Below are 18,323 nucleotides of genomic sequence, written 5' to 3' on the forward strand. Positions count from 1 at the left end.
AGTTCAAAACGCAAAATTCTCCCTTGGAGGAAGAGAAAGTTAAGCTTCAGATCTCCTAAACCCAAAGGAGAGCCGTTGTTGAAGAAGCATTATGGAGAGGAAGGTGGGGATGATATAGATTTTGATCGCCGACAGCTTAGTTCATCCGATGAGTCTTCTTCAGTGGTATGTCTCCATCTTCTCTTACTTCCGTTTTTTAATCTAAGATCTTTCCAGGATCCAAGTGAATTTGCACGGTGGAATACTATTTATCACCTCGTAATGAGCTTCCAGAGATTGATAACTTACCTCACTGCCTTGCATACTTCTATAGCTCTAATATAACTATCTTGCTTGCAGTGGAATAAATCTGAGGAAGGTTCAACTGCGAATGGATTTCCAGTCTCCGAGTTTGGAGAAGACAGTTTTGCTGTTGGTAGTTGGGAGCAGAAAGAGATAGTACGCCGTGATGGGCAGATGAAGCTGCAGACTGAGGTCTTCTTTGCTTCAATTGATCAACGAAATGAACGGGCTGCAGGTGAAAGTGCTTGTACAGCCTTGGTTGCTGTGATTGCTGATTGGCTCCATTCCAACCCTGAAGAAATGCCTATCAAGTCCCAACTCGACAGTCTTATCCGTGAAGGTTCACTAGAGTGGAGGAATCTCTGTGAAAACAGGACGTACAGAGAGCGTTTCCCAGATAAGCATTTTGACCTCGAAACAGTGGTCCAGGCTAAAGTACGCCCGCTCTCAGTAGTCCCAGAGAAATCATTCATTGGCTTTTTTCATCCGGAAGGAATCGAAGATGAGGGATTCGATTTTCTCAAAGATGCCATGTCCTTTGACAACATTTGGGATGAGATTACTAAATCTGTTCAAGACAGTCCCAGTCATGGCGAGTGCTTTGTTTACATTGTGAGTTGGAATGACCACTTCTTCATCCTCAAGGTTGAACGAGATGCATACTATATCATCGATACACTTGGTGAGAGACTGTATGAAGGCTGCAACCAGGCTTTCATCCTCAAATTCGACAGAGACACTACAATCTTGCAGCTACCTAACACGAGTCAACAATCAGATGAGAAACCAGCTAGCACTAAAAAGGAGCAAACTGATAAGAAGCAGGCTATTAATGAAGGGAAGATTGTCTCAAATAACACCAACGAAAAGATGGAAGAATCAACCGTTGCCTTCAGAGATAAAGTACCTGAAAATGAGGACGAACCGAGCCTTGTTTGCAAAGGTAAAGAGACTTGCAAAGAGTACATTAAGAGTTTTTTTGGCCGTAATCCCCATTAGGGAACTACAAGTTGATGTGAAGAAAGGGTTGATGGCATCTACACCACTTCATCAGAGACTGCAAATTGAGTTCCACTATACGAAGAGCTTTAACACTCAGCTGGAATCGGAACCACCCTCGGAAGAACTGACTGATAACAGCTTGGCATTACCAACGTCAGCAGCAGCAGAGTAAGCTCGGATTAGTAAATCCGAGTATACATACTTAACATCACTAATCCTTCTTTTTGTGTTTCTACATCTAATTTAGGAATGAAGGGAATGCCATATATCCTTTCTTTCATACATAATTGCAAGTTGCAACTGGCTTAGTGGTCTTGTTAATGTTTTCTTCCTCACTTATATAGGGATGTGCCAGTGTAAATGACTATGGAAATGTCCATGAGTATAGTAGTCTTTCTGTTCTCTCAAAGAGGGGAGGACATAAATAATAAGTAATGACTTTTATACTGCTCTCAACTTGTCATTTGTCTCTAGACCATCAGTTGGATCATCATAATACAAACAACACAAAAGCATTGTCAAGAGGTTTTTGTACACAGTATTTGTTGCTGTCTAGCATACAGCATTGACAGAACTGTTTTTCTACTAAATTGACCTGTGCACATAGATTGGAAGCTTCAACTCAACTCCTCTAGTATCATATAAAATGAAATAACTTTAGGGGTGCATCGAATAGAACATTTGTTATGGCCTATAAACTAGGCTGAAATATGAAACAGGAAAACTCCACTATGGCAACAAGCATACATCACTCACCCTGAAGTTTAAGAAAGTTTAAGCGATGTATATGGTTAGGTTCCATTTGCACTTTGTAGGCTCTAGCTTATCTTAACCAAACCCTTCATATGGGCTCGATGTGCACTTCCTTAGCATCATAAGGACAGCCCTTGAAATATAAAAAAAGATTTACATTACTCACAAAAAAAATGTGGTGTGATAGTTGAGATTCCTTTTGCCTTTTTGTCGGAAGCGTTCCATCTTAGTGGACCTACCAGGTGCGACTCGAAATTAGTTGAGTTTGAACCATATCTTGACACTGATAATTATACAGAATGTTAAGATTGAATTGGGTCTAAAGAGCATGTCTGACCAAATTTTTAACAATGAGGAACTTACTCCTTTTTGTTATTTGGATCATCAACTCATCATCTGCCCAGTAGTCTCCCTCCATGCAGGAAACATTGCTCTAATAATATAATGCCAAAATAAAGTGCAACTTAACCTGAATATTTGTGGAAGATAAACTCACAAAGAGAAACAATAAACGAGTAAATGGGAGTGAAGAGAGGAATTACGCGTTCATACTCGAACAAGGAAATAAACAACGTACAAGAAATTACAAGATACACCAGTCATTGTAGCAGCTTAGAGGTATCATCAGTACCTTGTAAGATAGGTGGTCTTTAAATGTTGTTAAAAATGGTTCTAAGAATCCTTATAAATGGAATCACCACTTCATTGTGAATTGCAACAAGCTACATTATGAGCTACGGACAATACAACGAGTTCCCAAATATTTTATTTCCCAAGGTAAATCAATCTACTCTAAACCGGAGACATTCCACGTACTGAGCCATTTCGCCTGCATCGTTTCATGATGCAGGTACAGGTATTCAGGGTCATCAACAGGAGCTTAGTTGATACCACTCTCTCCATTCTCTGCATGTGAAGCCTGTAAACATGCCTAGATTGAGGTAGTGCCTGATGGTGACAACAAATGTTGAGAAGCTGTCGATATTAGGAGTGCTGCTATGTAACTTGAATGGAGATATCCTTGACACAATTTCTTATAAGAATGTATGAAAGTAGAGGTCATTCGTGCTGTTTGCCAATCCAAGAAAGGAAACAGAGTCTTGCTAGGAGCAATGCATGCAATTCAATCGCTTTCTGTTGAACAAAGATGAGTCGCAAGCTTGAGTACTCCATGCATGGATGAATCATTCTACAATGTAACAAAAAGATTAGAGTCCACAAGGCAAATGACTAGCAATTTAGAGTAGTAGAATGAATCGAACTAAAAGTGTATCATAGAATTTCTTACCAGATAGAGAATGTCAAAAGCTTTTCGGTAGCTTTCTAGAGAATCTTCCACTCTGTCATTCCTGCAGCAATCTCTTTAAGTTTAGCAACTACCGCATATTAAAATCTCAGAATATGCTACGCGAAAATTAGACATTAAATCAACATAACTAGAATGTTGCACAACTGTAAGCCTTTTCTTGTTCTCATGCTTTCTGAACTCAGTACTAGCAAACTTCGACAAATGCTTTGAATTCCACACCATTCTCAAAGTAAAAAGAGGGGCTTTCAAGTTTCACCATTTGCATTTTGTCATAAAAGATGGAAAGCATTTATCAGGAAAAGATAACATATTGAGGATCTGTTTAGTTATAACCTAAGAAGTATAACTTAAAATGTCTACAATTATTCATTTTATTCTTAATTACATGCTCCAAATGAATTTGTGAATAAGTTGAAAAACATAGTCAAACCAAAAGCACCATATGAATGACTCGTTAATTTTTAAATTTTTTTGAGTGAGAAAAATGAAAAGATGTTACAAAAAGTTTTAATGCAAAAGATAGGAAGTTCCTAATGTAAGAAAATATCTTGTCAAACCATTAGGGAAAAAGATTCTGGGAAGGTATATGTATTCAAACTTCAGCAGGTAATCAGTGAACAACCACCTAATAATCTCAAACTCTACAAAATCCACAATTTAACAAGTTTTTCATGTTTCCAGAAGAGTGAAAGTATTATGTTGGAAGCTTATTGACCTTTGAAAAAATTAAATATGAGGTAGGAAGACAAAAAATGCTCCTTTGGTAACTTGTAAGCCACAAATTCAAAGAGTAAAAACTACCTCCTAGTAAAAAAGAAGGGGCAAGGCTTGGTACTATATACCCTCACTCTCTCCCTACCCAGACTAGTTAGGGAGGGAGCACCACATGCAGCGGGGTAAGTCATCTCCTAACCATTGAATATCAATTCATAGGACAATGTGTCAACTGTCTAACTAGAACGCTTCCAAGATTTCAGAGGATAAAAAAAAGGGTTGAGAGAGAATTGATGCTCACTAGTGTATTTCTTGCAGTCGCAATTTCCTTTACTTCAGCTTTTAGGACTTGTCAATTCGTTTAGAGAGTTGGGATAAATGTTTGTAGTTGGAAGACAGTTTTGTATGCCATCAATATAAACTCGTTTCATCTTAATGTTCATGACTTGACAATGTTGAACAACTCTAAATATGGAAACTTTTCTTAGAAAGGCTCAAAGCCATATAGCTGAAAAAGATTTCAAATCCAATCGATAGTGGAACAATTCCTACTTCAATTATGGGATGTGATACTTAAATTCTCCTAACTAAGGAGTTACAACTTACGACAATTATAATTACAATCCATTTACCTTGGATATCACATATCCAACTTGAGGTGAGACAAAGCAAAACAAAAATGACTTCATTCTATGAGCAGTGTCGTGTTCCATGATATCTCAGTATTGTTTAAATTTAATGAATAAGGAGACATGATGATATACTTACAGAAAACCCACAGATATTCTTGTTTCATAGTCTAAGCCGACAGACATTCCCAAATCTCCAATGTGGTCACCAAGAAGTAGCACATTAGTTCTCTTTTTTAATGCAGATTTCTCATCACTCAGTCCATTCACGTCATCAAAGTGATCATGAAGTGGTGCAGCCATGTCAAGTGCATGCTCATTCTTGTTGAGTACATGGATTGTCTTACCTGCAGGTATCAGTTAGTGTTCTTAATTTTAGAAACAAAGATGTAAAATGACCACAATACAAGAAAAATATGTGCAATTGGCTTTGCTTGTAAGCCTTGCTGTTCCAGTATAGACCAAGTATGTGTAAAAGCTTAGTGTCTAGCAGTAAGTACTAGTCAAATATTTCCAACCAATTGGCGTTGCTTGTAAGCCTTGCTGTTCCAGTAAAGACCAAGTATGTGTAAAAGCTTAGTATCTAGCAGTAAGTACTACTCAAATATTTCCAACCAATGATCAGATATTAATCACTTTGTTACAGGGATTGAAATCCAGTCCTAAACTAGTCTATATCTATATTACATAAAGAAGTCTTAATTATGTAGACTTTTGGTGTTCAGGTGATTTCATGTATTAGATTTCCGCACTTGCGTTAGCCTTATAAATATCCAAATTCATGAATGGTTAACCGTATTAATTTAGTCCTTATAAGTGGAACAAACTAATACTCAAAAGATCATAAAAGAACTCGTCTTTGTTTGTTTCAGTCAATCAATCAACAGTACTTTAATGTACCAATCTACTTGAGGTCGTTGCTTAAAATCCTCTGTATAGTAAGCTGTATTTAGGCACACTTCATTGCAATACAGGTAAGCGATTTGTCTTCTAAGGCAAATTAGAAGCTCTCTCAAACTAGTGGCTCCCAACTGGTGATACTTTAGCTTAAGAGCATAGTATTCCTCCATTGAAGCTTAAACTTACAACCAGTGACCAATTCCTAAACTTTAGAGGTATAGCTAAAATTTGGTAACCTACGCAGATATACACATAATGAACCTAACCATCCATGGAAACTGCTTGAAGCACTTTCTAAAGTAAAAAGCACCTCTAAATGGTGATAGGTGATACCTTTGAATGACTGTAGGTGGCCATTTTCATCAAACACCATCCTGTTGGAGACAACTCTAACATTCTTGAAAGATCTATGAACTTTCTGCTTCAGCACCTGGCAGATCAAGAAGATGAGAGAATCATATCTAAAGCAAAACTGGACAAATATAACAGGATCGCATACACCTGTTATGCATCAAGACCACCGATAATCCTTAAGAACTAACCTCCTCTATTATGTCAGCTAAACCTGCAGAGAATATAAGAACAGGAACACCTTTTTCCTGCATACCAAACAATCCCGGCTCATTACTGAAGCAATCACATGTGAGATAGTAGAAGGTCAAAAGGAAATTCTTCTAAAAAGACCTATTCTGGGATAAATTGACTACTAAATTTGGCATTAGCATGAATTCTGCAACTACAGTAAATGGAAACCAACACATCATTTAGTAATACCACTGTTCAATTTCACTTTCTCTAAAACAACATTTGAGCTGTGGTTGAGCCTGACATTCTAGGGACTTTCAAAAGTCGAATAAAACAGAAGAATAGAAAACAAAATAATCAAGGCATTTCCTCTAAGGTTCTTAAGTGCTTGGAATGACCCTATTATCCATACTCTGGATTTTTGATAAACTAATACCATCAAATTTCTTTCCAATAATTTAGATCACACAAGGAAATCACAATGGTTCATATTTGTTGCATTGGCCTTCATCAACATCATCCCAAGATGTCTCAGAAAACAACAACTGATGGTGGCTAACTGTACCTCCAAAAGTTCAAGAAGTTCAGTTACACCATCCCTGAATGCAATTCTGGCTTTAGCCACGGAATTTTGAATTCCATTGTATGTAACGCCTCCTTCAATGAGAAGAGCATGTGTTTTTCCCCACCTGCAGAAAACAAGTTAGACATTAACACATGGGCCATGGTACTACAATCCCTTTAAATTTCACCAATCCGATGATGGTCCCCATTTGCTGATTTAAGGGAGTTAAGGGAGCTGGATATACTACTACTCTTACGATAAAATATAAATATTATCTCGGAACTTCATATTATCTATTTCACTTGTCAATAACTCAAAATGCAATATATAACACGAGTCTGGACCCGATTCTAGCAGTACAAAATCATAACACGTACCACTCTTCCATGAGCTTGGTTTTCTCATCAAGGGGAATTGTTGGATCAAATTCTAAGGGATGATAATACTCATATAATTTCTGCCTCTTGTCATTGAACTCAGGATCCTCCTGTTGTACAACATTATGACTGCCTACAAAATTCGTTATTTTGACAAGTCCTTCACTTGTGACCTAAGAAACGTATATCAAATACTATTGATAGCTGTCTGTTCCAGACAAGCTATTGTAATAGGATAATGTTGTATGAAGTGGATAACATACTTTGGCCTCGGCAACCATCTATCCGATATTTTGTCAATGTGGCATCAAAATCTGCAATTACCTAGAATGTTGAAATAGTCAGTAAGTAAAAGGAAAAACCAATTAGAACAAGGTAAAATAAGCATGGGTATGTGTGTGAAATGTTCGAGGTTCTAGCTAAGACAAGTACTTTACATTAATAAATGTCAATATTTCTGTACATAGGTCAAATAAATTATGGAGCCTAACATAATAGCATCATCTCAAACCATATGGAACTGAAAAGTAGACCCAACAGTCATTAGTTGGTTTTTAATGGAACTGAAAAGTAGACCCAACATCCATTAGTTGGTTTTAACCGAGCGCATGAGAAAAGCTTTAAATAGCACCAGACTGGAATAACAGGACTAACAATTGTATGTCCTTCACCCTAACTCCTCCACGTGTTTCTCAGTCCCATTCTATTAAGATCACCTATAATCATGATCGTTTCTACTTTGGTTGAGATGAACTTAGACCAAGATCATGTTGACAAACAGTAATATAGTTCAAACTCAAGTGTTTACTTGATATTAGATCTAACCTCTGCTTTCCAGATGCAACTAAGCAGCTGTTCAGGAAGTACAAGAGACAATGAGCTGGGCACATGTACCCTTAATTAACCAAATCTTACGGGTGGTTCAGTTCACGAACTAAGTTATAGTCCTAGTATTATAATCCTTGGACTAATTTATCCCACCTGGGAAGTGGGATAAAATAATACCAAATTGGATGGGATAAGGTGGGATACCTAGGATTAAGTTTGGATTTGATTTATACATTGTTTGGTTGATGGTACAATTTTATTTTCTTATTTTCTTTTTTAAACTAATGGTTCAATTTTACTACCATCAACAAAATTCAGTATAATTCTAATCTTAAACTTAATCCTAGGATATCCACCTTAGCCCATGTACCAAATGACTCCTTCATACTCCTTAGCACTTAAAAGAAGTTAAACATCAGATAGAAACTTCAGAAAGGTGTGTATAGTTGATCCTGGATAACAGAACTTTTCTGGAAGCATGCCATGACTTGGACAAATACAATCGGTTAGATTCGAGTTTTAAAAGTATATCCTGCTAGCAAGCAACTAACACTTCAGATACACATTTTTGTCGTAGTTTATATAAGGACCTTGGGATTAGTATATGTCAGTACAGAGTCAACTAACCACTTACAAGTTTACCTATCACAAATTCAACATCACAGCCAAGAAGCATAGAATGTTAAAGCTACCTCATCCTCGCACACAAGATAACCAATGAAGCTTTAACCATGAAATAACAAGTTATCGATGAAGTTCTACATATATACACCCAAGACTAACATTACTACTCCCTAGATAACAACTCTCTTCACGGAGAAATGGTGTATTATACAGTTACCAAAAAGTTCCATTGATCAGATTAACAAGCAATACAACAATGTCTTAAAATCAACACTCCACATCCTCATCCCCCACTCCCAAAAAGTACTCCCTCTGTCCCAATTTAAGTGTCTTACTTTCCTCTTTGGTCTGTCCCAAAAAGAGTCTCTTTCTATATATAGTATGTTTTCCAATTCCAACATTCTACCTGTCAAGTGGACCACAAGATTTAAAGGACTACACTTGTTTTTAATTTAAGACCACTAGATTCAAAAGTCTCCATTTATTTCTTAGACTCTGTGTTCAATCAAACTAAGATATGTTGCTTAGACCCTTCAAAAATGTAAGCGAATGTGTGTCGTATTCTCCAAAAGTAGTGTATTGTAGCATCAAAAGTGAAGAGTCCATGCAACTTAGAAATGAAGACAGTTAAATTGGGACAAAGGGAGTACATATACACAAGAAATTAGAAATTCAACCCAATAAGTAACATGAACAAACACATAAAGCTCATAACTTTTGGGACTAAATCCAAATCATTCATCAACCCAACAAAACAAAAAACTCAACAATGTAAGATTCACCTGTAGCTTTGCAGGACCCCCAAGTCGAATTGCAGATATTTTCTTTTGCAACAAATTAGAATCATCCACTACAACTTGTGTCTCTGAGCCATTAACAACTATTTGCTCCATTTGCCCCTGATTTTTACCACTCTGACTGCAACACCACACTCTACACACACATATATCAAATGGGTCATCAATTAAACCCGAAAAAAATCCTGAAAAAATTGGTTACATACATATAGACAAATGTATTATACGTAATTCGTATTTTTCATTGTAATGATAACATTAAGCGTATGTAAATGTGAAAAAAAGATTACTCACCTGAGATTGAAGCGAAAAGAGGAGAAGGAGGTCCTGCAAATGGGGAAAATGTGATTATAATGATGAAGCCGATAACCCATCGAGGATAAAGGAGCTACTGAGACACTCCACTCTGTAATAGTCCCTCTTTTTGTGCCACTCTTTTATGGGGAAGTTAGTTACTCCGTCCGTTTCATTTTACTTGACCCATACGTTTAAAATTACAAGATTATTCGATTTAAGATCACAAAATTTAGTATATTTTGAAATGAAGGTAATTTTTTTTTGGATAATCTACCTTATTAGACATACATCTATACTATATATACTAATTATACAAATCCTTTCAAATAATTGCATATCTTATTCCTAATTAAGAGTTTTCTACCATATATTGAGGTAGATATACTTAGATACGTGTATTTTTTAATACCAGATACACTAAAATGAGGAGGAAGACGAGCGAGATAGGGAGGTAGACGAGCAGGATGGGGAGAGAGACGAGTGAGATAGTCATATATCACATATACACGCGAATCACAGTAGATTCACACTAAATACATATATTAGTATGTATCTTATGTGATTCACATGTATATGGAATACCATATGCATAAAGAGTGGCGAACGAAATAGTACAGAGGTGAGGAAGGTGATCAAGATTTGTTATATATCATAAAGATTAAATGTATACATATATGAAAAAATTGAAAGGGTGATAAATAAATTTATTATTATATTACTAAATTAATAATTGAAGTTTGCCTTTTATAGTACATGAAACTTATGTTTCAAAATTTCAACTTATTTAGAGTAGGTTTGAGGTAAAATATAATGTAAAATATGTGGTCCTTCTCTAACAGCACCAAAGAAAAAACAAACAAGCATATAAGACGTTTTTTTGAATAAAAGTCTCCTTATTTGAATTCTTGGCTCTTGTTATCTATAGCTCTTTACTTTTCATGTAGCCTTGTTCTACAGGTTATGGCCTGGGACATTGGGAAAAAATAGAATAAGATGAAATTCAAATGGTTCTTATGGCACTTTTGATGGAATGAGATAAGAGCAAGATTTGCTTGGGATATCTTTTAAGGCATCTACTATTGGACAATTGTAATTTCCCCTTTTAATATGATACGTTTAGGCTGCATAGAAAATGCTTAACAAGGAAATATACCTAGCTCTAGTTATTAGGAAAAATGCTCAAATACGTCATCGAACTTTGAGAAAAGACGTATTTATGTCATTCGTTAAAAGTTTGGTTCATCTGTGCCATTTCCGTTTGAGAAAAGGTTCAACTCTGCCTTTATTTGTTAACTGAAACGACATAGATGGGCCAAACTTTTAATGTATGGCATAGATGAGCCTTTTCTCAAAGTTTGATGACATGTTTGAATCTTTTCCCTAAAACCTATAAGTGATTTGATGTATAATTCGATATGTGTATTAGCAGGAGGTAGTAGATATTCGATAAAATTAGTTAAAGTGTGTATAAGTGTTGTTTAAATGTTTCTTACAGTGTCAAAGCATAAAATTTAAACTCAAACTAAATACTAGTTTGCCATATTAAAAAGGAAAAAAGAAGTTAGACCATAAGAATCTATCGTACACGGTAAGAGGTTGTTTCCATATAAAATGACCATATATTTGGTCCCACAGCTTTGCATCTAGAAAATTGTTGTCACAATCAATTGTACAAGTGTATAATAACACCAAATATGCCAAAAACTTGACATTATATTTCCCTTTTGCAGATGTGGTAGTAATCTTTCTACCAAAAGCTGTAAAGGGAGTTGAATTTTGAACTCAACACAGTAAAAAAGAATGTTATACACCCAAATGTGAGGAGATACAAAAAAGGAACAAAACAATCATTCGAATTAGTTCATTAGTAATAAGGACATAAACAAAAACCTCAATTGGTATTCCTTCAAGAAGTGGCCTAAACCTTCCTTGTTCATGCAATTTAAATATTTCCTCAGCTCCAACAATGTATCTTCCTCTAATAAAAAACCTTGGAGACACCACTTTCCTATCCAAAATTCTCCATAGCTCCTCCGTTAACTCGGAGTGCTTTCGTAATGTCCCTCTTGAAGAACATAACACAAAACTTCTCAAACAAAAATCGAGCTATTATACAAGTACTACTAAGGGTTGTGGTGGAGTGTGGTATGTACATTTGTTAGGGAACTCCATCCTTAACCAGAGGTGATCGCGGGTTTGAGCCCTGGCTATGGAAGCACATTTGTTAGGGAACTCTTTACCCTCATAAATGTGGGACTTTCCAATGTGAATCTGAATTTAGTCGAGCTCCAATGCAGGTACCAGATACCAGGATGGAAAACCAAAAGAAAAAGAACCTTACAAGTAATGAATAGGCTCCTTCATCTTTCATTTCAAACACCAAACATGCAAGAAACATGACATTATATTACACACCCTCAAATGTGAGGAACTATAAAAATGAACAAAACAATCAATTGAATAATTTCAACAACAATAAGGACATACAATCAATCCATTTTCATTACATTCCGGGCATTTCATTGACTCAACCTCATCATCATCATTGTCAAGAACAATTTTCCGACTTCCATTGCACTTAAAACACATTATAAACCTCATTCCTGCACATCCTTCACAAGGACATTGAAAATTATCAATTGGAATCCCTTCAAGAAGTGGCCTAAACTTCCCTTGTTCATGCAATGTCAATACTTCATCAGCTCCACCAATGTACCTACCTTTAACAAACAGCCTTGGAGGTACCACTTTCCCATCTAAGATTCTCCACAACTCCTCCTTAAACTCAGAATGCATCGAAATGTCCCTCTCGAAGAACACAACACGAAAATTCTCTAATAGAAATCGAATACTATAACAGTCCTCGAACGTCTTTCGTATCCCTCTAAGGCCAGTTGTGTAGAGGATTACTGAATCACATCCTCCTGGTGGACATTTCTCTTCAAATTCCAATAAAGGGTCTATAATTTCCTCGAGTTTTCGAGCTTTTAAAGGTGGTTCCTTTTCTTCATCATCTTCTAGTGGTTTGAAAATCTTTTCCTCAATTTTCGCCTTTCGCTCTTCTTCTTGAGCTTTAACTACCATCACTGCTTCCTCAAATAAAGCAAGAAGATTAGGATCAAACAGAGTACCTGAATCCAAATCGGGCCGCCTAAAATTCGATACATCAAAGTCTAATAAAGGGGTAGTAAAATTCTCATTCTTTGGCTTCAATGGGCTAATAAAATTCTCAACATTTTCTCTTAAAGATTCAATCTTTTTCACCTTTACAACAACAGGCCTTAGGTTCTCTTTATCGTCTTCGATTTCCATTTCTTCGTCTTCAAGATCCTTCATTAGCTCAGAAACATCAATAATCTCAGCTTCTTGATCTTCTACACTGCTCTGAACATTCTTCTGAACAGGGGTTAATGGAGATTGACAGTTAAATCTGGAAGAATTCGATTTTTGCGGCGAAGAATGAATATACCCATCTGATGCATTTGAAAAGAGGACTCTTTCTGGTTTCAAATACCCAATTGTTTTCATTGTCTTCAATTTCTTCAAAAGCTTTCCCTTCATAGTCTTCATTTCTTGAAATTCTCAAACTGTAAGTACTCAAAATCTGCAGATTTTGAAAATGGGGTTTTGAAAAAGATTCAAGATTTGGGATTAACAATAAGAGATGAGTATTGGGTAGCAAAAATCTTGGATTTTAGTGAGTGAAAATTGTTGTTTTGATGTACAGAGGAGAAAGATGATGCTGAGGTGTGTTAACGGCTAGAAACTGCTGAGTGGCATTTTTTAAATTTGAAAATTATTTTGTTGGGGGTGGAATTATTATTATGATTTTAGGGTACATGGTAGGAAATCATACACCCTTAGCATCTTAGTCCCCCTATGATAAATAATGTATACTAACATGTGCTTTTTTGTGTTAGGGTCGATGAAAGGATCTGTTATGGTCTTATGATTTTGAATAGAAGAAAATGACTTCGATGAATTTTTTGTGTGATATTTTTTTAGATTTATTATGTGTAAACGTTAATATTTTTTGTAAAAAAACGTAAAACTAAAAATATGTGTTACTTGGAATTGTATGTTCTCATATTAACAACAATGTATCTCACATCACTGACGTGGAATGAGATCTCTGGATTCCTTATATGACTTAAATAATTCTCCTTTTGAGCTATTTTTTGGATTGATTTAGGCCAAAAGTCTATTTTGTGCCCTGATATGGGCCTCGAATAGATTGTTCACATTCTATAGGCTCAAAGTCTATTTAACAATTTCTTTCTCTATTGATTACCATCGAGGGATATAGTGAAATTTATGAAATTTTTTATTCTTAATCAAAGATTTTGAGTTTACGTAATGCACCGGCACAATGAGGTTCATAGGGAAGAAAAAAAATGCATCTTCCCTGCTAGCAAGTATGCAACATTGTCAAAGATTATTTGACTTTGTTTTGGACTTTGGGGGATGTAGTAAGGCAGGCCGTAACGGTAATAAAACTATTGGAGGGGCCTTTCATGCCTTTTAGTCTTAGCCAGCCTCTTTTATTAAAGGATCCAAAAATGTAACTATACATTTTCCAAAAAGAAAAGGTACCAACTTATGAATCTGTAATGTATTATTTTAATTACTCGTGAGGTAGTCGAGTTGGTTGAGAAGGGGATATTAATGGGAAGTCTCAAGTTTGAAGTTTTCTATATTCTTTTTCTACCAAGTTTGTTGCATAAAATTTGCCTAGTACAATTTACTTCTCGTATGTAGTCTGTGAGCTATTACATTCTTTGAAAAGAGGATTATTCAAGAAATAATTGAAGTTTCAAGACTTTTTTTCCATTGACCATAGCAGTAATCACTACAATAAAAATAGTTTTTAGTGGCAATAAATATGCACATTAACAAAGAATGTTAAAGTATTTATCGGCATTAAATTAATTGTCATTGGATTTAGTGTCACTATAGACTTTAGGGGGATTTACAAAGAGTAATAAATACTTCTAAAGAAACATATTCTCTCTGACCACTTTTAATTGTCATGTTACGTTTTTCGAAAGTAAATTTGATTAATTTTCAAAGTTAAATTGGATTACATTAATTTGATATTTTAAACAAAAAATATTAGATATTCAAAACATATATGAAAAGTACTATAAATTTCAATTTTTTGCATATCAATATGATGAAAAAATATATCGTAAAATGTTAGTCAAAGTTATTATCATTTGACTCTAAAAAGAAAACTTAGACAATTAAAAATGGACGAAAATAATATTTATCGACAATTAAGTTATTATCCATTAATTAATTTATTATTACGGTTTGACAACAATTATAGGAAAAACCATTATTGACAATAAAAGCTAAATAATGGTGAATAGGCGCACATGCCTGACAAACAAAACGAACATTATTGACCGTCAAATTTATCTAAATGATTTATATATTACTCTTTACAATAAATTAAAACGTGCTTTTGAACAATTTAAAAATTCAAATATATCCTTGAATAAGTGGGTAAAAAAATCGAATATATTTCTATATGACTTATATCGTATTAGACCTTTTTTTTTCGCTGCGGAAAACCATTATTGGAATGAGCATATTTGAGACAGATATAAAAAAGAAAAATCATAAAAATAATACTAGGTAATTCTTCTTATCTGTCTTAATCTTGATGGATAGAATTATCTAGTATTGATTGTTGGTGGGAGGTGACAGATATCTCATGAAATTAGTTGAGGTGCGCGAAAGACTAAGTTGGCCCAGACACAATAATAAAAAATTAAAAATGTTATTTCCCTAAAACTAAACAAAAACGTAACTAAACATTTAGAAAACGTCATTTATAAGTGATTTTAACATCTTAATCATTGTCATTAGAAAAGAAAATGAGGTATAATTGGTTCAATCCCTAATCCCTTAAGGCCCATGTAGGGTCCATATTATTACAAGTAAGTTTTTTTTTATTTCAATTGGAAGCATGATCTGTTCAAGTTGGTTGATCAATTCCTCCTTTCTTGCCTTCGAACACTTTAGATTGATTGGAAGGAAGGTGAGGAACGAACACAGTGGTTTGACTGTTGGGATTCCAATCGACCTAATCACGGGTATCGACATTTCTTTCCTTCCCTAAATTGATTCACGCGGTAGGAGAGATCCATTATAATGGAATGGATCGTTCTTGAATTTGTGATTTCTTAAAATTATAATGCGTGTTACAAAGAAAATAGACAACTAGTATAAAATGGTGGAAGTACTTTAGTTTGGTTCACTCACTAAATATATATTTTCAACAAAACTAATTGTCTATTAATTTATTATGTCACAAACAGTTACATTATATCCTCTCAAAACTTTTCATTTTCATCAACCGTTTTTACAACCATCTTAATTAATCCCCTCATCTCTTCTTTTCATTTTTTTTTTTCTCCCAAATCAATAATGGAAATGCAAAATCACCGAAATTTCTTGGTAAAATTTGCAGTATTATTAATAATAATATTGCATCATGAATCATATGCTATGCAACATTTAGTTGGAGACTCAATTTGGACTATCCCTCCTACAAATAATTTCTACACAAATTGGTCTTCTTCCCAAGTTTTCTTCCCTGGAGACACTCTTTGTACATATTTCAACTTCTTAATATAATATACTCCTAGCTCCTTCCTCCGTCTCAATTTATCTGATACCTTTGAAATTTTCGAGAATCAATACCCGCTCTATTCTGACCGCAACATTTTTTACATATGTTAAATCTGACACCTTTTCAGATTTTGAGAGTCAACTGAGTTTTTCTGTGACCGCAGTCTTTTCATATACCTTTTATTCTCAAATATGATCCTATGTTTGAATTACACTAATTTGATTCTCGAAATTCAAATTGTGTCACATAAATTGAAACAAAGGCGTAACTGATCTTCATTTACATTATTATTTTTTGTGATGATTCTTAATGTTTTTGTTATCTTTTTTTTTTTTTGGTTTGTATGATATATGCAGATTTTGAGTTTGATCCAGAATTTTATAATGTAATGCAAGTATCAAGAAGAGAATATGGTTATTGCACAGGAAATCAAGCTTACAAGGTATTTAGTGATGGTCCATTAAATATTACATTGATAGAGTCTGGGGTATTTTATTACATATGTAACATCTTAAATTATTGTGAATTAGGCCAGAAATTTAGTGTTACTGTCCTTCAAAATTCGTCCAATAACTATGTGCCACCGCCCTCGACTTCTTCGTGAGGTGTATTCAGGATTTAAAATGATTAGTTCGACTTTTAAGATTTTTAATACGGAATATGTTGTACTTTTGATGTTATGGATTCGAAAATTAATATATGTTGAAAATTTTGTAGTTTTCGCATAATTTCATGTATGTCTATATTCTATTACTATATATATGTAGAAAAACATTATCAAAAGCTTTTACATAATGATACAAATAAGAGATGTTTAATAATTTAATTAATTGAGATTAATTAAAGATTGTGATCTATCAATACAATTAAAAATTTAAAAGATTTGTCAGAATGTAATATCTTTGCATCTTCAGATCTCTAACATTATTTGGTTTGGAATTCATGAAATTTAAACCACTTGTTTTTATATATATATTTTTCCAGCTATCAAAGCCATCTATTCTATTTAAAATTGACTATATGCATGATTTGTTTTATTCCTTATTTAATTATTTGATTACAACTTTGCCCCTCTTTTTCTTTGTTGTGTGTTGTCATACATATGGAAATTAATTCACATTATTGTGTGGCTCTTTTCAGTGTATCATGTGGAACAATAAAGTAAACATGCATGAACACAATTGTCAGAGTTTTTGCAGAAAGAGTTACCTGATAGTATTAGTTATCCCGAAAAGAGTGGGAAAATTCTCAATCAATTAATTATGATAAAAGAAAAATTTCCCCGAACACAATCGCCATAAAAATTAACAAAATGAACATAAAAATAAGGAAAATCTTCTATATATCTTCTTGAATGTTCAATTCAAATTCTATATATACAGAAAAGATGTAAACAAAATTTAGTCTCTTAACTATTCAGAGTTCATAACGTTTAAATTCTAAATCATGTATTACTGATCTCGACCAAAGGAGATGAGAGCGAAGAACTTCTACAAATAGGGCAAGTGGGGTGTAACCTAAGCCAAGTGTCAATACACATGAGATGAAAAAGATGACCACAATGAGGCAATAGCCTAAGCATATCATTGTCTTTATAATCACCCAAACAAATTGAACATCCACAACAAGAAGATGCAAAATCCCCTTTGTGAGACTTAACTTGTGAATATAATAACTTTGGATAACTCCTCAAAGTTGCTTCATCAAGACCTTCTTGAATAAAAATCAATCCATTTCTGACTCTTGTAGTAGTTGTTGTGATGGTAGAGATGGTTGGATTATTGCGCGATCGAAATCGAATACATAAGTAAGAAGTATAAGTGAGGACTATAAGGATTACCATGATTCCAAAAGAAAATACAAAACCATAGCCATAGTAGTTAAATTTGTCTTCATCACCTAATTGATCTTTTAAACCTTCACTCACTTTACCACCTTCCATTATTGTCCTTGATAAGAAAAGTAGATATTTGCATAAAAAGAAATTGTGGAGAAAAGATGGAGTTTTTGAATTTTGGGATTGTAGGGAATATATAACATTAGTTATAGAAATTAAACTTATATATGTATGAAGGGTGGGG

General features: G+C 34.4%; 2 protein-coding genes and 1 pseudogene across 2 annotated transcripts; 1 reads left to right on the forward strand and 2 right to left on the reverse strand.

The window, feature by feature from the left end:
• Window positions 1-6: 6 nt before the first annotated feature.
• On the forward strand, window positions 7-1,740 carry LOC102604716 (uncharacterized; annotated as a pseudogene).
• An 813-nt stretch (window positions 1,741-2,553) lies between these two features.
• On the reverse strand, window positions 2,554-9,704 carry LOC102603608 (7-methylguanosine phosphate-specific 5'-nucleotidase A-like). The gene is made up of 10 exons (XM_006365605.2): window positions 9,600-9,704; window positions 9,291-9,441; window positions 7,320-7,380; window positions 7,057-7,189; window positions 6,680-6,803; window positions 6,132-6,188; window positions 5,923-6,019; window positions 4,829-5,036; window positions 3,326-3,386; window positions 2,554-3,226 (listed from the first exon to the last, which is right to left on the reverse strand). Exons 1-10 carry the CDS (start codon window positions 9,677-9,679, stop codon window positions 3,161-3,163), a joined length of 1,038 nt encoding a protein of 345 aa, XP_006365667.1. The 5' UTR covers window positions 9,680-9,704; the 3' UTR covers window positions 2,554-3,160.
• A 2,253-nt stretch (window positions 9,705-11,957) lies between these two features.
• LOC102605059 (uncharacterized) lies at window positions 11,958-13,388 on the reverse strand. Its single transcript, XM_006365608.2, has one exon. It carries the CDS (start codon window positions 13,170-13,172, stop codon window positions 12,069-12,071), a length of 1,104 nt encoding a protein of 367 aa, XP_006365670.1. The 5' UTR covers window positions 13,173-13,388; the 3' UTR covers window positions 11,958-12,068.
• Window positions 13,389-18,323: the final 4,935 nt, after the last annotated feature.

Source organism: Solanum tuberosum, unplaced genomic scaffold (genome assembly GCF_000226075.1).
Source record: "Solanum tuberosum cultivar DM 1-3 516 R44 unplaced genomic scaffold, SolTub_3.0 scf00549, whole genome shotgun sequence".
Classification (NCBI taxonomy): Eukaryota; Viridiplantae; Streptophyta; class Magnoliopsida; order Solanales; family Solanaceae; genus Solanum; species Solanum tuberosum.